The 20,645-nt window shown below is 48.3% G+C and overlaps 8 protein-coding genes across 8 annotated transcripts; 5 read left to right on the forward strand and 3 right to left on the reverse strand.

Annotated features, from left to right (window-relative positions):
- Nucleotides 1–721: 721 nt before the first annotated feature.
- Nucleotides 722–1,287, forward strand: F4807DRAFT_364598 (uncharacterized protein). The gene is made up of 2 exons (XM_047995609.1): nucleotides 722–999; nucleotides 1,058–1,287. Exons 1-2 carry the CDS (start codon nucleotides 836–838, stop codon nucleotides 1,197–1,199), a joined length of 306 nt encoding a protein of 101 aa, XP_047856773.1. The 5' UTR covers nucleotides 722–835; the 3' UTR covers nucleotides 1,200–1,287.
- Nucleotides 1,288–4,264: 2,977 nt separating this feature from the next.
- On the forward strand, nucleotides 4,265–7,433 carry F4807DRAFT_415368 (STE-domain-containing protein). The gene is made up of 4 exons (XM_047997032.1): nucleotides 4,265–4,543; nucleotides 4,608–6,216; nucleotides 6,283–6,366; nucleotides 6,577–7,433. The coding sequence occupies exons 1-4, from the start codon at nucleotides 4,417–4,419 to the stop codon at nucleotides 6,854–6,856; spliced, it is 2,100 nt and encodes a 699-aa protein (XP_047856774.1). The 5' UTR covers nucleotides 4,265–4,416; the 3' UTR covers nucleotides 6,857–7,433.
- Nucleotides 7,434–7,856: 423 nt separating this feature from the next.
- F4807DRAFT_364664 (uncharacterized protein) lies at nucleotides 7,857–9,273 on the reverse strand. The gene has a single exon (XM_047995610.1). It carries the CDS (start codon nucleotides 9,118–9,120, stop codon nucleotides 8,419–8,421), a length of 702 nt encoding a protein of 233 aa, XP_047856775.1. The 5' UTR covers nucleotides 9,121–9,273; the 3' UTR covers nucleotides 7,857–8,418.
- Nucleotides 9,274–10,614, reverse strand: F4807DRAFT_364665 (uncharacterized protein). The gene has a single exon (XM_047995611.1). The coding sequence runs from the start codon at nucleotides 10,332–10,334 to the stop codon at nucleotides 9,426–9,428; it is 909 nt and encodes a 302-aa protein (XP_047856776.1). The 5' UTR covers nucleotides 10,335–10,614; the 3' UTR covers nucleotides 9,274–9,425.
- Nucleotides 10,615–10,657: 43 nt separating this feature from the next.
- Nucleotides 10,658–11,584, forward strand: F4807DRAFT_457756 (Phosphoribosylformimino-5-aminoimidazole carboxamide ribotide isomerase; the record flags this gene model as incomplete). The annotated part of the gene is made up of 3 exons (XM_048001087.1): nucleotides 10,658–10,957; nucleotides 11,053–11,242; nucleotides 11,301–11,584. 3 exons carry the CDS (start codon nucleotides 10,658–10,660, stop codon nucleotides 11,582–11,584), a joined length of 774 nt encoding a protein of 257 aa, XP_047856777.1.
- A 322-nt stretch (nucleotides 11,585–11,906) lies between these two features.
- F4807DRAFT_472536 (DUF1900-domain-containing protein) lies at nucleotides 11,907–14,424 on the reverse strand (the record flags this gene model as incomplete). Its single annotated transcript, XM_048003021.1, has 7 exons — nucleotides 14,076–14,424; nucleotides 13,894–13,982; nucleotides 13,666–13,808; nucleotides 13,029–13,597; nucleotides 12,943–12,979; nucleotides 12,766–12,880; nucleotides 11,907–12,713 (listed from the first exon to the last, which is right to left on the reverse strand). The coding sequence occupies exons 1-7, from the start codon at nucleotides 14,107–14,109 to the stop codon at nucleotides 11,907–11,909; spliced, it is 1,794 nt and encodes a 597-aa protein (XP_047856778.1). The 5' UTR covers nucleotides 14,110–14,424.
- Nucleotides 14,425–14,569: 145 nt separating this feature from the next.
- F4807DRAFT_415382 (uncharacterized protein) lies at nucleotides 14,570–17,242 on the forward strand. The gene is made up of 4 exons (XM_047997033.1): nucleotides 14,570–14,671; nucleotides 14,731–14,953; nucleotides 15,013–15,512; nucleotides 15,566–17,242. The coding sequence occupies exons 1-4, from the start codon at nucleotides 14,661–14,663 to the stop codon at nucleotides 16,545–16,547; spliced, it is 1,716 nt and encodes a 571-aa protein (XP_047856779.1). The 5' UTR covers nucleotides 14,570–14,660; the 3' UTR covers nucleotides 16,548–17,242.
- A 1,365-nt stretch (nucleotides 17,243–18,607) lies between these two features.
- On the forward strand, nucleotides 18,608–20,575 carry F4807DRAFT_364764 (RING finger protein). The gene is made up of 4 exons (XM_047995612.1): nucleotides 18,608–18,701; nucleotides 18,757–19,462; nucleotides 19,609–19,696; nucleotides 19,773–20,575. The coding sequence occupies exons 2-4, from the start codon at nucleotides 18,963–18,965 to the stop codon at nucleotides 20,391–20,393; spliced, it is 1,209 nt and encodes a 402-aa protein (XP_047856780.1). The 5' UTR covers nucleotides 18,608–18,701; nucleotides 18,757–18,962; the 3' UTR covers nucleotides 20,394–20,575.
- Nucleotides 20,576–20,645: the final 70 nt, after the last annotated feature.

A 20,645-nucleotide genomic window follows, 5' to 3' on the forward strand; every position in this document is an offset into this window, starting at 1 on the left:
GTTGACTACCTAGTAATTGGAAACTTGGAAGACGCGTTGTTGGATAGGAGTTAAGCAAATGCAACGTGGGAATTCTAATGCTGATTGGGTCGAATTGGAGCAATTGTACAATTGGATCGAACTTGGTGAAGGTGGGATAATGGGAAGACCATCTTGACCCAAGCAGTGGTTAGCGCCGATGTCTGGCTCCAGCTATTTTTCTGAAGCAGTGCTCCAGGCGTGTTTCAGATTTACAAGGAAGTCAGAGAGAAGTTCACAGGGATTTAAGGATCAACGTGCCAATGGCACCATTCAGCGTCTCTTGCTCTTGGCACCTATCGACAGGGGAAGTAGGAACAACAGATCATTGATCCATGGATCCATGAATTACGCAGGTACGTAAAATACAAAATAGAGGTAAAATACATAATCGAAATAGCCCATACCCCTATTTCCTCCCTAAATACATATCTGGTATTTGTCTCGTTAATGCAACTACAGGGGCTTATGCGCCAAGAGATGATTAAGCTAGCAACATTGACCACAAGAAAATAATTTGAATTTAACGTGAACAAAGCGTGGCAAATACTTCGGTTCGCTTAAAGCAGCAATCATTAACAGCGAACAATTCGTTATGTAGGAACAGTTTTAGTGCATCGCTTAACTATTATTAGCTATCGAGGTTAGAATGTCTTTGAATCTTGCGATTCTTGCAGTTTGTCAGCGATTCCTAATTCCATAGTGTCAGGCGCAATAAATGTATTTCACAAATTCAAGAATTTGAGAATTGGATTATCGATTTCGGTACATGGAAGCCGACGAATACATGCGCAACCGACGACTGTAATGAGCGGTGATGAATCCTGCTCTCCCCTTTCCCCTGCTGCCCGTGTCTACATACCTTGTTCTTGTCATCCCGCGATGTACCAGCATACGGAGATTACAGCTGACCCATACATCGACCTCAATTGCCAATTGGATTTCCAATACACTGAGCTGTCTAAGACTCTGGATACATATGTATGTAGAAAACATACAACTAGGGCAGTACAGATTAAAAGATGACGAGCCAATTCAGAGACAAGAACAGTTGGACAGGATCGCGGCTGTCTTATAGCATTCTTTGTTGCGCACATATCCTCTGGTGGTATGCGAAGGGCTCCCAACCGTCCAACCGTCCAACCAAAGCTTCCCGTACGGATGTACCTAGAGATCTGTGATGAAGAAAATCGTAACCTGATATATTGGCCTGCGTACGAATTGACGAGTGTGCCCGGAGTAAATCTGCAGTCCAATCAAACGTGGTAGAATGCCATGTCACTCTGATATGTTGGAGTAGACTTTGTGATACTCGCTGCCTTAACTTTGGCGAGCCCCTATTCATTTATACCGTGTATGTCAATATGGAAGAAACATATTTCAAAAGCTAGGGTGGTATCGGGGAGTGGAATATGTTTTTACAACTTCACCATTTTACCGCTTTATTGCTTTACCCAATATCCCCCATCACTTACGGGTGACACCTATTCGTTCTATAATCCGTCAATTTTTAATCATGCCCCTTGTGATATTCAAGTTTATCTATACGCACGTAACGAGGAGGCTGAAAGACGATGTTATCCGTTATTAGCTGGGTAGATTGACGCTATTCTGCTCGGTTCGACAGCCCCCTAATGATGCAGTTGATAGCGGGAAAATAAACCGATGCCAGGTTCTTCAGGTCAGTGCAAACCTGGCATAGCTTGCAAATATGTGCATAGATCCATTACGAGAGAAGTGAGGAACTCCGAGCACGGGATAGTGGATAAAAAGAAGGACCGTGTGCTGAGTCCACGTAAATTACCCTTGCAACTTGATTCTGAGGTAGCACTCACCCGTCTATTCAGTTAACCATCCCTGGCCCTGGTGGATAACAAGAGATATCCCCCGAGAGATGACTTCGAGCGAGGCGAGCAAAGTCGCACGAGATCGCCGTTCTTCTTATTCTTGAATACTGCGTAGATGGCCGCCGATGGGGAAAACGCTTTGTCCACCGTGGGAATGTTGGTACTATGCAGATGTGATATCCGTCAGGCAAGGTTGATGCATTGAAAAACGTGCTGAGGAGATTTTAGGTTATATACAGCACGCGAAATACTATGTAAGCATATGCCGAAAAGGGGGAATCCTCGTTCTTTACATATTACTACATAGTATGTAGTAAAAATAAGGCTGGGCTAGGTACTATATCATACCGTACACTCGATATTGCTTCCCTCCCACGGCAAGGGGACAATGCCATGTATGACGGATGGCAACTGTCGGGTTGGCATTGCATCGCACATAGTATCTATTTCTAGGTAAATATATTAGTCCGCCGAGTAGCTATTAATGATGGCGGGCCCGAAGAACGACAGATGCTATGCGGTAAGCCTCCCTAACAGCTGGTTCTAGAATGTAAGCAGTTGAGCAAACTTAACTCCTGGCCTTCTCGGCGTTTCCTTTAGAATATGACCTCTCGTGAAGAGTTTTTCTTGTCATCTACGATGATTGTACAACTTCGTATTAATCTGATCTTGCCTGTGCCTTTCATGGAGCACCCAAGTAGTCGACGTAGGCCCGGGTTCTAGTTCTTGTTGCCTTTACAGGCCGTTAACAGACACCTCCGAACAGCCACGTTTCTACGATGAGGGTGTGTAGATGGATTGGTCGATTGGCATCAAGGTATGCAAATATGCAAGTTCGAAGATGGGGAGGACGGAGGAGGACGGGGGTTGCAAAGGTCCATTTTACCTAGGCTACATATATAATAGCGTATAAGTATGTTACATGCTACATACATATGCGTAGTAGCGTATGTAGGTAGCGTAGGTAGTGACAGAATGAGAGAGAGGGAAAGGTACAAATGAAGGCACGCCATTGAACACATCATGCGTATGTAGGTAGGTATGAATAGGTACATGTCTACAACCGCCGTTGAGAGGGAAGAGGGAAGAGGGAATGTCGTGCCCAATCTTGTTCCTGGATTCCTTGCAGATTTGCAGAGAAAGATAGTTCCACTTTAAGACTAGCGTATAATAAAGATGTAGTAAAGGTGTACTAAAGGCACGAGTACCATTCCCTTTCGGGCTTAGACTAGCTCAACGGGTGTACCGGGCTAACTTGGCTGGTGGCCGCTGGCCGCTGTGCTTAACTGGTTTATTTGCATTAAGCCCGTTTTAAACAAGTCTCTCCGTCCACTCGCCCAATCGTCCATGTCGCCCACTTTGCCCACTCCACTCTAAATCTCTTCTCTCCTACCCGACACCACCGCGCCATACCAGACTGACCTGGGTAGAGCAAAAAGACAGGCCAGACCCCCAGGCCAGCGGAAATCATTAAACCCCCCGAACTCCTCTTCCTCCCGTTTTTTTCTTGACCTACCTACTTTGAATCTTCTTCGCAAGATAACTTGTTCTATTCAGAACCCCTCTCTCTACACTCTCTTTTTCCCTTCTCCCTCCCCTTTCTCGCCTTTCTCGCCTCGCCCTCCTCTCGTGTTGCAGGCAATTACACAACCACTCACAGTCTCTTCTCTCTCACTCTCCTCTCCCTCTCTCTGGAGAAAGCCCGCACACGAAGAAGATTAGCCAATCTTCCTCTCACTCTTAACTCCGCGGCCGCGAGACGTTTTTCTCTTCTCATTTGATACGAGCGTAGACCCGACTGTCCGGCACAACCGTAGCCCCATCAATCAGTATTCTTGATTCTCGGGGAGCATCCTGTTGATTATTTCCTCCGTTTCGTCTCTTTTGACGTCGGAACCAACTTCTGTCATTGTTTCAATAAACAAGATTTAATCCAGTTCGGTCTGTCGGATTTTCTTACGTGGTCTTGGCGAACTATCAACAATTATATCCACCAACTGCCAACAGCTCCAGCGAGAACCTGGAAGGGCAAGCCGCAAACCTGCAGAAAGCGAGTCGACGTTATTTTAATTCCACCGCGCACAGCATCCAACTTCGCATATCAATTCTTCGGTGCACGGCTCGCACTATCACCACAGACCGTAGAGATTCGCAATTGGAGCGTTCGCCATCTTTTTCATTACCAACTGTCACCTTGAAGGTTCGCACCGACGACGACGCCTAACCATTCGCTTGAGGCAAATTGGGGGCTTAATATCGTCTGCATAACAAGAAAAAAACTTTGTACGGGCTGGACTCGACATCGAAATCAACGACACAGACCTCGAAACTGTTATCGGTGGATCACTCTTTGAAGAAGGGCTGTGCCTTGAAGATCCCCCTGATATTAACATCTAGAAACGACGATAGCGCAAACGAGCTAATACGAACCATCTTCTATTGTTATTGATAAAAACAAATCTAATAGCCACATATCCCACTTATTGGTCATTGCAAGAGGCCAAGGCCCTGGACTCCCAGCGCCATTCCCGAGGCAATTGTGTAGTACATAATGTACTCACAACAGGCGGCAATGGCGGCAGCAGCTCCCCAGAAGCCTGAGACTTTCATGCTCAGCACCGAAGCTCAGCAAGCCCTACCACACGATGCGCAAGTAGCATTGCAGCAAGTCGATAATCGTGAGTCGCCAATTCCCCACGCTCAGGCCTTCTTAGTGCTCCGTCAGCTTACCATTGATCACAGTGAAATATTTCCTCATTTCGGCACCAGTAGACTGGCAGCCCGATCAGTACATTAGGCGATTCTTATTGCCCACCGGCGAATATGTTTCTTGTGTGCTGTGGAACAACTTATTCCACATTTCCGGTACTGATATTGTGCGATGCCTTTCATTTCGATTTCAGGCCTTTGGCCGACCCGTCAAGAACTCGAAGAAGTTCGAGGAGGGTATTTTCTCCGACCTTCGAAATCTGAAGTCTGGAACGGATGCTTCGCTAGAAGAGCCGAAGAGCCCATTTTTAGATTTCCTCTACAAGAACAATTGCATTCGAACGCAAAAGAAGCAGAAGGTCTTCTACTGGTATAGCGTACCGCACGACCGCCTTTTCCTCGACGCTCTGGAAAGAGATTTGAAGAGGGAGAAGATGGGTCAGGAGGCCACTACCATGGCCGTTAGCGAACCCGCTCTGTCCTTCCAGTACGATTCTTCGCAATCTCTCTACGAGCAGCTAACGAAGGCGCAACAAGCCAACTCTTCGTCTTTCAACGCTCAGCAAGTGTCTTTTTCTCAGTCGCAAGCCCCATCCCCTGTGATGAGGGCAATGGACCCCATGCCCCCACCGCAAATGATGCCTCAGTCGATGGCCCCTTTAGCGGATGGGATGGACGCCATGGTACCATACGGCACGATGGCGACGATGGCCCCAGCTATGCCCCAGCAGGTCCAACACGTGGTCAAGAGGGAGCCTGATTTCAACCGTGTCCAGTACAACCAGAACGGTGTGCCTATGTCTCATAGCCACCAGCGTCATGCCTCGATGCCGGCGTACGGTCTCGAATACTCGCCTGCCCCCTCGTTTGTTTCGTCCCATTACGAAGACTATAGCAACCGAGGCATCTCTTTCGAGCCAATCACGCCTCCTCAACAAGCTATGGGAATTGGAGCCGAACCGGCCTACATTGCTAACGAGGAGACCGGTTTGTACACGGCAATTCCCGACCACTTGGCTGGTGTCAACGGTTTGAACGGGATGATGCAATTACCCCCGTCTAACTTAGCTGGGCCACAATTTTCTCGTGCCTATGGTACCAACAATGTCTACTCTGTAATCGAAGGATCGCCGACATACAAACAGAGAAGACGGCGTTCATCCATCCCTCCTACAATGTCGGCGATCGCTGCCGCCACGGCTCAGGCGCAGGCTCAAGCAGCCGCCCACCGACCGTCGGACCTGAGAAGATCTGTCTCAGCGTCAGTCGGCCCGGTAGCTGAAGGTGATGAGTCTCAAGGCAACTCGCCTCCTGGCCTCTCCTACAGCAATTCCACGATATCCTTGACCAATCAGCAGCACATGGAGATGTCCAGACATGGCACCCCTCTATCTACGGTCGAGGGTAGCCCTGCTCTCAACCCACTCTCTCTCCAGCGACAAGATTTCCCCCAGTTCACCAACGAGGACTTGAACGGTGACGGCTCGATGACCGAACAGCGGGTGATGCAGGCTGGTCCCAACGTGGTCCGCCGAGCTCGCTCAGCTACTGTCATGGAGCTGGGACCTTACCCGCAAAAGTCTCATTCGTGCCCGATTCCCACGTGTGGCCGTCTCTTCAAGCGCCTCGAGCACCTGAAGCGGTAAGATCAATTATTTTCTTTTGTCTCCTGTGTGGTGCACCGTTGTGTATCTAACCAAATATCTAGACACGTGAGAACCCATACACAAGAAAGACCCTATATCTGCCCCTATTGTAGCAAGGCATTCTCTAGATCCGACAACCTAGCACAGTATGGCTCCAACTTTTTCTATCTAAATTTTCTTTGTCAACTTGAAGATCCTGTGATGAGCAACGATGTTTGTGCGGCGTGCACTAAGACCGAAATCAATCTATCCGAATCAAGCCACAGCATGAGAAGCCTACAACAGCACCTACATCAACTCATCATCAGGAGCGACAAGTTTACTAGTTAAGGCTAGAGCTAACCCTATCGTCACAGACACAAGCGCACACACGATCGCGGCGAAGGTGCCGAAAACGGATTGAACTTCTCCGGTGAAGATGAGGAAGAGTACTCGGGTGAGGATCAGCTCGGTTCGCTTGAGGAGGCTTCGCCGAACTCCGAGTCGGGCTACATCCCAACATCCTTGAGCTCTGTCGCAACATCGACGCCCACGACTAACGGTCTTGCTACGGGTGGGATGACCCAGTCATCATTCAACCCCCTGCAGACGCTGAGCATGCCAATGACGATGAGCCAGCCAGCGGGGGCGATGTAATCGCAATTCATTTTTATGCGGAACGCATCACGATGGGATATATACCCGTCCAATTTTGGCTTTTAACTCGGGTTTAGCGGTTTGATTTTGCATGGCATATTGTGGCTAGAATTGGGGATTTCATTCATATCAGTGGGCTAGAAGAGTCCTGCTCAACATTTAATCGCGTTGCACGGCGATTGCTTTTTCATTTTTAGCACGAGGGATACCAAAAAACGAAGCATTTGATAGACGGGACGGCTGTTGCCTGACTGGAAAGGCTAGCCGCTTCATAGTGGAAGAGCGAAGCCGAGCGAGCCTCTTTAACATGATCGGGGGAAGAGATGGAAAGCCGTCGGAGAACCACCACTCGTGTATTTGTATATATATTTGCTTTCTTTATTCTTTTTTTATCCTTTTTTTTATTTGTCGCTTCACCATTCTTATGGGCCGGCTGTAGGGAGCCGGAGCTACGGGAGATGATACCAGGTTTAAAGGGTCGACGTCGACCCTTCAAAGTATTGAAGATATAGTCATGATGGGACTAGTCGTACAAACTTTGAAAATTCAATAAATATTGATGTATAAATATCCATTATATGCTTGTCTCTTTGGTTCGATTCGGTGAATGATTCGTAGCACGCGGTTGAGCGTGACTGGTGTTGAATAATCAACATTAGACGGCGGTGTTCCCGGAATGACGATGACCATGGACGCCACCTCTACTTAGGTCATATTCTTCCAATCTATTCCGCTGAGCTGCCTCATAACAGAACTCCAATATTGGGATGTACGACTCGATTCTCCCCACTTGATGGAAGGGGGCGTATGGAGACAATCAGGGGAGGACCAGACAAAGTATGGATTATACAGGACCTTGTAGGTAGGTTCAATTAGGCTAGGTATGGTTCTGGTAAGTCGTTCCGCAGGTATGGCCGTGGAAATGTACTACAGATAAGCAGCATCATGAGCTCCTACAAATTTTACGGCTCATATCACATTGTATATACGCATATTCAAGTCATATGACAATGTCCTTTGTATTGTCATCGGGTTCCTATGAAGCCCACAGCAGTATCCGTCCATAACAACTCCTCCCTTGCATAACAACGCGTGATTCCTAATTGAGCCGACTCATCGTGAGATGAGCATCTCGGATGCAATGGTGGCCGGATAGAAAACGTCAAAAACCGAGGAAATGAAACGTTTATTAGACCGTATACCGTACGCCGTTCGTCATCTCAGAGGTAGACCGAGAAAATAACCGAGGCAAAAAAAAAAATTTGTGTCGAGTACCGGCGGCTGCTTCTTTGTAGGTTAGCACATGCAAAGTGAAAAGTATCTTGTGATCGTACTTACAGAGTCGATAACAGTCGGCGATAAGTAGACAAAAGCACAATTGAGACGAGTGTGTGTTGGGTCGACAGCGAGAGGATTGAAAAGTATCGATAAAAACCTTCAAACGGCGGGAATTTCTGTCAAATAGGTATCATTACAACACCAGGTAACACTTGATTGCATCGTTTTAAAAAATTGTGCGATTCGATACAGGAAGCAGTACTCGCGTCATTCGTCGGACGCAATTAGAGGAGATGAAGCATAGTCTGCGCGTAATCTCGTTGGACACGGTTAAGTGGTAGGGAGATCTCAATGATGGCGGCAAGGAGGGCTTTGACATCCCACTCGCCTAGCATGTCGGCTTCCGAGCAGACGTAAAGGACCGCCGCCTGCATGCCGATGCTCAAGAAGTTGTACACGTAGTAGAAGCGCGCCTCAGGAGATCCGATAGCGTCGCCGTCGATGCGCAGTTTCGCCACCATCTGTCGGAGCCAGGGGCAGAGGTGGCTGTCGGAGTCGAGGAGCTTGGGCGGATCGGGCAGACGGGGTTGTGGCACTTGGGTGAGCTGCGACATGTCCTGGCGCAGGCGCTGCAGCTCGCTGTACACGACATCGAAGTGAGGCTGGAGCTTGTTGACGTCCTTCTGCATCTTAGCAACCTCGCGGTTGAGGTCGTCGACCTCGGCTCGCACTACGATACGAATCTGGGTCAGATCCGCGTCGATGCGCTTGTCCGTGCTCTTCATCTCATCGTGAACACGGGCGAACTTCGACTCTGTCTTGGCCGCGAATTCGTTAATGCTGCTTGAGATGCACTGCAACGACTGATTGAGCTTGTCGGCGTCGGAAGCCATGATGTCGCGGCCTGGGATCGTTGAAGTTGTGGTTGTGGGGATGTTGTTTTCGGGTTCAGTGACGTTTTGTGCGGGAAAAGATTTGATCTTCATGTTGCGTCACGGTGATAAATAAAAAAAGTCTAGGTAGACAAGATTTTTAGTGCTGGGCTCACGGTGTGTGGACAAGGGACTGAACGAGCTGCTAGAAGTTTGGAAAGTTGGAAGTATTTGAGGTGAACAAGTATTTGCAGTGAAGTATTTATAGTAAAAAAGTTAGGTACTGGAGGGGCTGATCATGAGTATGAAGTTACCTCTAGGGCTAACAGCTGTGATATACCCATACTTAGGAAGGGCACAGTATGAGTCATATCACAATTCATTATCAGCTTTGACCAGCTAACTTTTACACTGTATCGTCACCTGCGTCGTCGCTTCCCACCGCTCTTGCCACCTGATCTCCTGTCACTGCCCTGGATTTCCGTGATATCCTTCCGGCTTAGCTTTAACATCCCGTTCCTCAATTTCCCCACCGCCGGTGCGTCGACGGCCTTTTCCCTCTTTCTCATCTTTGTGTTTCCTTTGCCAGCTCCGCTTGCAGGCCGTTCAAGAATTATCCCATTTTCACGTGCCTCCCTTCGCCTCTTGGACTCTCGCGCCGTTACTGCTGCCGCGATCCCCTTTCGATGCGACATGGGCATCTTGGTCTGCTTAAAGATGCTGGCTTTCGAACCTAGAGCTGATAACCGTAGATCTGTTGCTATGTGGCGGTTGCGGCCTTTATGTTCTGTGCTCCCTTCATTATGTCCTGATCCTGAGAAGAGGTGCGATTCAGATAATAGGCGTTGCAACGCTAAGTCGTTCTTCAGAAGCGATGGGGCATCCTCATCCGTGGTGGTCTTGCGCTTCTTTGTTGAGGTAGGTATAGATGGTGATGGGTCTATAGATGAGGATGGGATGCGTGAGGAAAGATATGCTTTACTCTCACGCTTGGATAGGGGGTCATTAGAGAGTCCTGGGAGCGCGCTTGTGTGTGAGACTACTTCGACGGCTTCGGCTGCCGAAGTGTCAGGAGATGAATTTTCAAGCTCTTCATCTGATTCTGAGCCAGATATCCCATCCCAAGAATCATCAGAGGCGTCGTCTGAATCAGATCGCAGATCTTCAGGCTCAGAAGTTTGTGTCGTCTTAAGAATTGGTTGTGTTAGTTCTAACGGGGCGAACTGAGCTTCAAAGTGCCGCTTGAAGATTGCTTGAGCATCCTCTTGATTTATTGAAGATTCCTCCTTTTGTGAGGGCGCTTTTCGTTTCCCGAGAACTGTGGCCATCTTTGGTGTGATTTAGTAAATATGGTATGAGGTTGATATAGAGTGATTGATTGACGTTTGATGTTGAAAGAGTCTAAACTTTTTAGTGGGTCTGAGGATCTTCAGCGATTGACGAAGACGCTAGTGCTAGTCCCAAGCCTTCCCATTCACAATTTAAGCCCCACCAATCAGCTACGGTAATTGGCTTTAACCCCTGTCAGCAAAAATCACCCCGCCATAGCCTCGTGATAGCTAAACGATCGTCAGATCTAAGACAAAACGCCCCGCCACGAGTTTCAAGGAATGACAATTCTATTGAAACCTCTTTACAACATCTACGCATAATGACACGATTCAGGCCATGTATCGACCTGCATGCTGGTCAGGTGAAGCAGATCGTGGGCGGAACCCTCGGTAGCTCTACCGCCGAGCTCAAGACGAACTATGTTTCGCAACACTCCGCGGGCTATTTTGCCAGTCTGTACCGAGATCATGAACTTGATGGCGCGCACGTGATTATGTTAGGCCCTGGGAACGAGGAAGCTGCAAAGGAGGCTTTGGCAGCATGGCCGGGTCATCTTCAGGTTGGAGGAGGGATCAATGATAAGAACGCTGCTATGTGGATGGAGCTAGGTGCTAGTAAGGTAAGTGATATTCGGGCTGTCGGATAGCCTTGTCGTTCCAAAACCACGATTCATACGTTTCCCTTTATATTATTGCTGACTGGACGTTCCAGTAGGTCATCATCACATCCTTCCTCTTTCCAGAGGGCAAATTCAGCCAGGAGCGGTTGAATGCCGTGCTGGCTGCGCTTAGCGAGCAAAAAGAACATCTCGTCATCGATCTTAGTTGCAGGCGGCGAGGTGATGATAAGTGGTTCGTGGCTATGAATAAGTGGCAGACTATTACAGACATGGAGGTTAACCAAGGTACGCAAACATTCGTCTTAAACCGAGAAGCGTACTCTTCTAAACATTGGCTGTGTAGAATCCATAAAATCTCTGGAACCATATTGCTCCGAGTTCCTCATCCATGCGGCCGACAACGAGGGCCTACAAAAAGGCATCGACGAGCAACTTGTCCAGAGGCTTGCCGAGTGGTGCAACATACCGGTGACGTATGCTGGCGGCGGGAGAAACCTCGATGACCTAGAGCTAGTGAAAAAGTTAAGTAAAGGTAAAGTAGATCTCACTATTGGCAGTGCGTTGGACTGCTTTGGCGGTACAGGGGTCAAATTTGATGATTGTGTTGAATGGAATGCTAAACAATAGGGATAGTGACAATATAATGAACATAATCCCTAAGCCAGCAAACAAAGGGTATTAAACTAGGGGTATGAGAAAAGCTTGCTTAACGTGATAAGAATACACCCAACACGCATCGACTTCACCTATCCACGTTAGGTTGATGAGAGATTTTGGTTGAACACCTATCAATACAAAGAGATTTAGGAACGTCAACGCATCTCTAGGTTTTGAGATATTTGCGATCGACTGGGCATGCAACCTTCATCAAGATCAGTATCCATCCACTACTCAACACCTGCTCGGCTCTTCTATCTTGCCTCAACACATATCCCCACATCCTTCCACATCACGACTTCAGCTCCTCCAGTTCTAGCTCAAGCTGTCGGATGCGTTCACTCTGGTCCTGCGATCCAGATCCCACCCGTTTCTTCAGACCATCTACTTCCTCCGTTAGGTGGCTAATTTGTTGGCTTTGCACGCTAATCAACTTCGTCTGTGTTTCTAACAAGTGCTTGATTTGCTCCAAGGATCCCTCGACTCCTACGCCACCTGCCGTCGGGGATAGAGGACCCTGGGCGGCAATAGTCGAGGCTGGTGCATTAGTAGGTGACTTGAGCGGCGGTGCCGCCCTCGGAGGCAGCGCTGATGTGGTCTTGGTCGGGGAAGGCGGCTTTGGTTCGGTTTTTGCAGGTATCGAACTACGCTGGACTGGCTTCGAGATTTCTTCAAAACTAGAGGTTTCATCATCATCCACCTCTTCGCCATCGTCGTACTTCGAGGATATCACTGCCATGGAACGGTTTTGCTCCTTCATGGTGGGAGGCGGCGCCGGTGCCGGCTCTGGCTCCTTTTTCGGAGCAGGCTTGGATACAGGGGCTGGTGCTGGCGCTGGAGTGGAAGTAGGGGGCTTATAGTCGGCTGGGACTTCGACTGGAGCATTACCCTCGTAGATGCTCTCAAAATCGATCTTCGGTGGTAGGCCAGTTTTACCTGAGAGCCAGTCACTAGCGCTACATCCTGGTTTGATACCAGAAGCCGGCGGGAAAATATCGGATTGGAATGTCTCAGCCCGTCTAGGCACTGTGAAGGAAATAGGCTCTATGTAAGCGTCGTTGACAGTCTTGTAGGCTCTCATGATTTCGTTCTCATGGACCTGATGAGTGTTAGTCGAATGTCACAGGTATAAGCAAGAGGCGATGACTTACATTAACCCCGCGCTTGGGAACAAAAGCAATACCTCTCTGAGGTTCTACAGACTTATACTCCGACAGGAATTCGAATTTATCATTCTCATATTCAAAGTAGCGGATGTTTCCGTCACTAATGTAGTCAAGATTAGACACTCATTTGTGGGTCGTTTGCTGGAAAATCGAAGGACTTACCCTTTTCCAGCAAGGTATAAGCAGTTGCAACCGTCATCTACAACAACGTTAGGCCTGACAGACACACACACATGTGATCATCTTACCCCAGAAAGGCATGCAAACACCAGAGATACTATCAAGAGTCTTATATCCGCCAATAGGCGTATTGTTGCCGGGCTCCCAAAGGGCGAGCTGTCGGTCGCTCATTCTCGAAAAACCGGTGGTGGCAAACCTGTTTTGTTCTCCTAGCCATACCGTCCGACTATTCTTGGCTCCCTCATGGCCTGGACCTTCATGAGCAGGGCGCTCCTGTCGTACGTCCCATACACGAAGCTTCTTATCTCTTGAGGTTGTAACTAGCATCGTTCCACTAGCATTCCACGACAGGCTTTGAACAATATCGGGGTGTTTTAGCGTGTGGACGGAGGAGCCGGCACCCACGTCCCATACTTTGATCGTAAAGTCGCCGGAGGCGGAAGCGAGGATATTCTCGGCGGCGGGATTAAAAAGGACCTGACCGACCTTCCTCGCATGACCGGTCAACTTAGCGACGGGGGAGACGTCGGCTGGTTCCTCAGCATCAGTAAAGAGAGTGAAGCCCTGAGGCACTTGCCATAACATTACTTTGCCATCCTCGGAAGCTGAAGCGACTAGGCGATCGTTAAAAGGGTTCCTTGAGCAAGATTAGGTTAAAGTCTTCGGAATAGGGGGAGTCAGCCACTCGAAGGGTCGCGTGCGCACCAGTCGGTATCGAGAACGGCGGCAGTATGGCCACGGAATAGAGGAATTACATCGGGAAGTTTCCCCTTCTCGTTTAAGGGAATGACGGCGAAGGCACCTCCACCACTGGCCTCCCAATTGACGGACAGGTATTCTGGGTTAGCCTATTGCGACCAGAATTGTCAGCGTCTAGACCTAGGTTATATATACATATAGCCATAAATACGGAATGGCAGGGTGAAATCAGACCTTAACTAGGTTGGTGTCCCAAGCATTTCGGCTTATGCGAAGATTGTCGTAGCAGAATTCTTTCCTTGTGGATTTACCGAAGACATGTCCTTGATCGAGGTTAGTCAAGCTACTGGAACTGCAAGCTGCTCGCTACTCGAAGGGTGAGGAGACCGTAGCGCAGCACAGCAGAGAAGACGTACGATATTTGGACGCTCGAACGAAGCGACCAGACATGATTGGTCGTGGACAATAGGCAAGTGAGGTAAGTAGCAAGTAAGTAATAAGATGGAGAATGGGTATTCAGTCGGTGAGCGTGTGAGCGTATGGGCGCGAGGAGGAGAAGGCTTAGTGAGGAAAGTGGCGATAGGGGAGAACGAATATGTAAAACGAAGCAATAAGATATTAGGTAAGGTTGATGGAGGACTGAAACTTGAAGCCCATGTACTCAGGTACTCCTATTAAAATCTACGACCGTGTCTTTGCAAGCTGCAGTAACCAACCACCGTCTCCTTAACTGACTGACAAGGTTAAGGCAAGTGGGGTTTTCCATCACCCCAGAATTCATGCGGTTAGGTACATTGATGAATGCCTTCGTTACATAATCAACCAATACCTAGCTGCAATCACGTGTTCAATTTACGCCAAAAAGTTCCTAGCTTACCTAAGGTACCGCGTCGACGCGCCTTCTCTTAATCTTTTCTCTTCAAGAGGCGGGTTTTTCACTGTCGCATCTGCACAACCGATTCCATCAATCGTTCCGCAACTTCAGGACCTCTCCCAACAACATGGCGGCTTTGTAAGTACGGAACCAAGTAGGGTTTTACGATCTTTGATGCTAATTAGGATGGCCAATAGTGAGAATTTCGATAGCATCTTCCTGGATCTGTCCAAGGAGTCCGGGAAGTGCAGATTCGCTGAGAATGGTTTGGGCTGGAAACCCTCGGGAGGCGGCAACACATTTACCCTCGATCGCGGAGACATCGTCAGTGCACAATGGAGTCGTGCTGCGAAGGGCTACGAAGTCAAGATTTTGAAGAGATCTTCCGAGCTAGTTCATCTCGACGGGTTCCAGCAGGAGGTAAGAGGAACGGCTCGTTATATTGCAATGCGTTTTGCTAATTGTCACCGCCATCGCAGGATCTAGAGCGTCTTAGCAAAATATTCAAGAACTGGTACAGCATAAATCTAGACCCCAAGGAACATGCGCTACGAGGTTGGAATTGGGGAAAGACGGAATTCAGCAAGGCCGAGCTTGTATTCAACGTCCAGAATAAGCCCGCGTTCGAAGTGCCCTACTCCGAAATATCCAACACGAACCTTGCTGGTCGCAACGAAGTCTCTGTCGAATTCGCCGCTTCTAATGAAGATGATACGGGCACGAATGGACACTTGGGCGGAGCACGAGGTCGCGGTAAAAAGTCCGGTGCAGGCAAGGATCAGCTCGTGGAGATGCGCTTCTATATTCCCGGCACCACCACTCGCAAGGAAACGGAAGGTGAAGAAGCAGGAAGCGGCGCCGAAGAAGAGAAGAACGCTGCCACATTATTCTATGAGACGCTTATGGACAAGGCTGAGATTGGCGAGACCGCGGGCGATGCGATTGCTACTTTCTTGGAGGTTCTTCACCTTACACCTCGGTACGTTAACTTTATTCCTCGTATTAGCTATATTTTTTCTCACCATTTTGCAGTGGACGATTTGATATCGACATGTATGAAGCGTCATTTCGTCTCCGTGGTAAGACGTACGACTACAAGATTCAGTACGAACATATCAAGAAGTTTATGGTACTACCGAAGCCGGACGATTTACACTTTATGCTGTGTATCGGTTTAGATCCCCCTCTCCGCCAGGGACAGACAAGGTATCCATTCATCGTCATGCAAGCTAAGAAGGACGAGGAAGTTACCATCGATCTGAACCTCACAGAGGAGCAGCTGAATGAGCAGTACAAGGATCGACTACAACCACACTACGAACAACCGCTCCACCAAGTCATCACTTACATCTTCAAGGGCCTCGCCAATAAGAAGATCACCTCTCCAGCCAAGGATTTTATGACGCACAGAAATCAGTTCGGCATCAAGTGCTCCATCAAAGCAGCGGAAGGTTTTCTTTACTGTCTCGAGAAGGCCTTCATGTTTGTGCCTAAACCTGCGACCTACGTGTCCTACGATCAGACGTCCTCCATCGTGTTCTCCCGCGTCAGCGGTGCAGTGTCCGCCTTGTCGACTTTCGACATTGCAGTCCACATGAAGAGTGGAGGGGCGCCGCACTCCTTCAGCAACATTAATCGCGAAGATCTGAAGGCACTTGAAGGCTTCTTCAAACTGAAGGGTCTGCGTGTTAAGAACGAGATCGATGAAGATGCTAATTTACTTGCGGCTGCTCTGCGCGAGGAGGTCATGGATGAGTCCGAGGAGGAAGTGGTCGGTGCTAGAGCCGATCGCGGATCAGCCGATGAAGACGAAGAGAGCGTAGACGAGGACTTCCAGGCTGAGAGTGAAAGTGACGTGGCCGAGGAGTACGATTCGGCTCACGAATCATCGGGTTCCGGCAGCGCGGAGAGCGACGTTGATGGCGATGCGGGTCAAGACGAAGATGAGATGATGCTAGACGAGGAAGAAGAAGAGGAAAAGCCTAAGGCGAAGAAACAGAAGACCTCAAAATAGGAAACTCTGGCCTCTTTCCTGTGCCTAATCATCCCTGGCATAAACCTAAGTTTTATCATTGAATGGTTCAAGGACAAGGTCCGGTGGCAATGGCGTTAAGGTAGCTAACTAGCTTTATTGGCTTTGTTGGACCCCGGGAGTAGTTGCAATTGCGTTTGTGCATCTAAGGGAATCTGAAATAAGCATCTGATCGGTTTGGTCAGTTTATACTGCATTTCTCAATGAAGAACCGCGCCGAGGTAGTACTTCACGACCAAAGTAGCTGATCGATAATAATACCCTCAATTTATGATCTGCTACCCAATGAACCAATGGCACTACACATCTGGGTACTTACTTATACAGAGATGCGTATATATGTATGTACTGTGCATCAAATGTAAGCAGTGGATGACATGGAGATGCTGCTTCATACGTCATCACGGCTATTGAAGACTTTAACAACAAACAAGGCTTTAAATCATGTCCGGCATCACTAGGGATCTCCGACATCAGCCTTCGTACAGTTCCTCCAATGCCAAGCAGGGATGTGTTTAAGACATCCGTAACCTTTTTTTTCTTGTTTGATTCGGCTGACGCCGCATTGGAGTTGTATGCAGTAACCCCACCCGTTAGTCGATCACGAATCGCAGCCCTAGACCAATTTACCGTCAGATAACTATTTCAATGTTTCGATTCATCTACGAATGCTTCTATCTACTCGGGTAGGTTGCAGAGTAACGTACGATCTATCAAACGACATATTGTGTATATTTATCACATGCCTCCTATTCGAACGATTCGATCGCGGAAGTATAGGCGAAGTCCCTATGACGTACGAAAGCAGCCGTTATGCTATGCCATAAGTGCCATGGATGCCATGAATAGTTCTCGGTACATACCTAATTGGGCATATTTTCCAAAGTAGGATTCATTCTCCATCGTTTTTCCCATCCCCCTAGCCTTTTAATGTTTTTAATGCGTTTAATGCGTTCATGTACACTGCCAGGACTACCTACCTAGGTAGGTACCTAGGATATACTAGCACAAACGAAAGCATGTGGTTGCAGCTTTTTGCTCCATCAGGCATGGTCTGTTTCTAAATTTTACCTGCCTTACCCTGCGCCTTCTCACTGCGCGATGTTCTTGTATGAGTTTGTACCTTATGTAGTACAGTTACCGAACCTTAATAATAAATAAAGACAGAAATGTCGTCAGTTATCAAGGTAAGACTTGCCAGTTTTCCGATCTGGTTGAGTTGGTTTTCTTTCCTTGCCTTCAATGTTCAGCTGAGTCGTTCCTGATTACCTACTAGTATTCCAAATTATTTGTACAATACATTTTTGTCTTGTAACTTTTAATCGATTATCCTTCTCTATCCCTTCCTTTCTGTTTCCTTTTTCTCTCTTCTTTTCGAAATTATCTGACCCGACGCGCCGTCAATTAATAACGAAAAAACCCGGCCAACTACGTTTATATATAAACGGAACATTGAGAATCAGGAACATTTCAGATCAACGACGTTGAATGCAAGCAACCAGCCAAGGTCCACGCAATAGCCTGGCCTAGAATTCGGTGGTAAGGTCAATCAGTCTGATCAGCCGACTCCGCATCTTAGCAATCGCGTCGTGCGAACACAAGACCTCGAGAGGAACCGAGAAACAGAAATCCCCCCCAAGTTTCCCCCCACTGCGAGAGGCCCATTTGAGATATCAATCAGCCAACTCCATCTCCGCATATCGTTTTTATTTTCTGCAAGCATTACAAGCATTGCAAGCATAGGTCAAAAAAGAAAGGCGACCTTTTCATTCATCCAGTCGAAAATTAGTGCCGTCATATCCATTATAATTCGTTATTCTGCTGCATTACTAGCTTAAAAAAACGGTCTACGCTTCTTGAATCTCACACAAGAAGTTTGGCGGATCTTCTTCCAGCCTAAGCCTAAGGCCCCCCCCGGATTTCCCTTCATTGATTTCCCACACACCGTAATAAATGTTCACTGAACCTGCGCCTCCGCCAGCAACGGGTTATTTCCCGACCATCCCACTCTCTGCAACTTCATCACCGTCGTCCTCATCTCCTCTATCTCCAGGCCGAGGTAGTAGGTTAAGGGGCTTAATTCATTTACATCGCTTGTCGCGTGATATTTCTAGCCTTGCTCATTATAGCATTAGAGCTGATACGTCTGCGCCTTCGGTTTCGCCTACTTCCCCCACTAACTCCGGCCAAGGCTCGACAACCGGCGCTCCCAATGAGCCCCATGAAGTCGACCCAGACCCACCTAACACAACAACAGACCAAAACAACGATTCGACGAGTAGGATTCACCGTCGTCGTACGAGTAAATTCTCTGAGGCCGCTTCCGAAGCCCTATTAAATTCCAGGTCAGAACCTAACACACAAGTCGAGACTCCTGACGGGGCACCCGACGAAGAGATGACACGAACTCGATCAGCAACGACTGGCGACCTAAGCCACGACATGCTGCCGACCATACGATTCTCCGCATTCTACGATGCCCGCTCAAATCGGCCATCCCTTTCGTTTACCCCGATATCGCGGACATTACCTACCGGCAAAGAGACGATTAAGGTTGGCAGATATTCGGAACGAGAAAATCATGCCCTCGTCCCAATCAACACACCGTCAGCCGCCCCCGTAGGCTTCAAGAGCAAGGTGGTGAGCCGCCGTCACTGTGAATTTTGGTTCGAGAAGGGAAAATGGTACATCAAGGATGTAAAGAGTTCTTCCGGTACTTTTCTTAATCACATCCGTCTCAGTGCGCCGGGTACCGAGAGCAAACCTTTCCCTATCAATGACGGCGACATCGTGCAACTCGGAATAGACTTCAAGGGTGGAGAGGAGATGATCTATCGATGCGTCAAGATGCGCATAGAGTTGAACAGAGGCTGGCAATCGAAGCCCAACACTTTCAAGTACGGTTTGCTCTAATTTTCTACATCTTTCTTACCTTGTTGGATCCACCATACTCGCCTACAAGACCTGTAGCAGGGATGCTTCTCATACCATTTTTTCGCCTTATCTCATTATTATATGGATTCAATGACTAACATGTTCGTAGCATGGCAACACACAAGCGGTTACGAGATCTAACCTCATCTTCGTCAGCTCACGCCCAAGATTGTTCTATTTGTCTAAACGCGATAGCAGTATGTCACCCGATCATAAGTATATCTACAACATAGGGTTTCTGTTCATTTACTAATTTTGGGTTTGCCCTGGTAGCCTTGCCAATCTCTCTTCGTTGCACCTTGCTCCCATACTTGGCACTACAAATGCATCCGGGAAATGTTAACCGGGCCATCGTGGCCAATCTTCATATGCCCGAATTGCCGAGCTACTGCCGACCTGGATGCCGAAGTAGATGAGCCGTCCGATGAATGGCAGCAGCTAGACTCGGGGATAGAAGACGCCCAAGAAGAGAAGCCTATACGCCCTGTTTCTCAAGCAAATGAGATTGTTGAATCGCCGGCAACTTCGCCAGTTGACAGCAACAGTGACGGGCATCAGTCGTCCAACGAAGTTGATGTAGGCGATATGACAATAATGCAGGTCGATAGCAGCGCGGTGCAGACAGGTTTATTGAGGCACGCTGCAACAGAACCAGTCCCCATACCAAATGCGACACCTCGCATGAGTAACGGCGATCGGTCTGCAACAAATCGAACACCATCTCCGAATAGCCACCCGTTAACCAACGGGCATGAGGGCCCAATCACCCCCCGTAATGACGCAGGTCCATGGGTATTTGATGGCAATCCCTCACGAGTTAGCCAGGAGAGCACTAGGCGAAATGGCATGACCAGCTTAGACGCTGCGGCACAGGCAGGAGTCGAAAGATCATAGAGTGTCTTTCTGACTTTATCCGGCCTCCATCCACTTTACAAGGGGGAAAGTCTGCTAAAATGTTACTCCCGTACTTGGCGTACAGCTAGAGGATTCAAATCCGAGGAGAATGCCACGATCTTAGAGGTGCCTATCCGTTGACATTCGGCATAGACATTGGTCGTATGGTTGTGGTGTTTTATACCGGGCCTCTAGGTGACTACGGAGAAGCTAAGATGAAAGCGTTGGACGGCATCGGCTTTCGCGCGGGAT

This window comes from Annulohypoxylon truncatum, assembly GCF_022578515.1.
Source record: "Annulohypoxylon truncatum strain CBS 140777 unplaced genomic scaffold F4807scaffold_7, whole genome shotgun sequence".
Classification (NCBI taxonomy): Eukaryota; Fungi; Ascomycota; class Sordariomycetes; order Xylariales; family Hypoxylaceae; genus Annulohypoxylon; species Annulohypoxylon truncatum.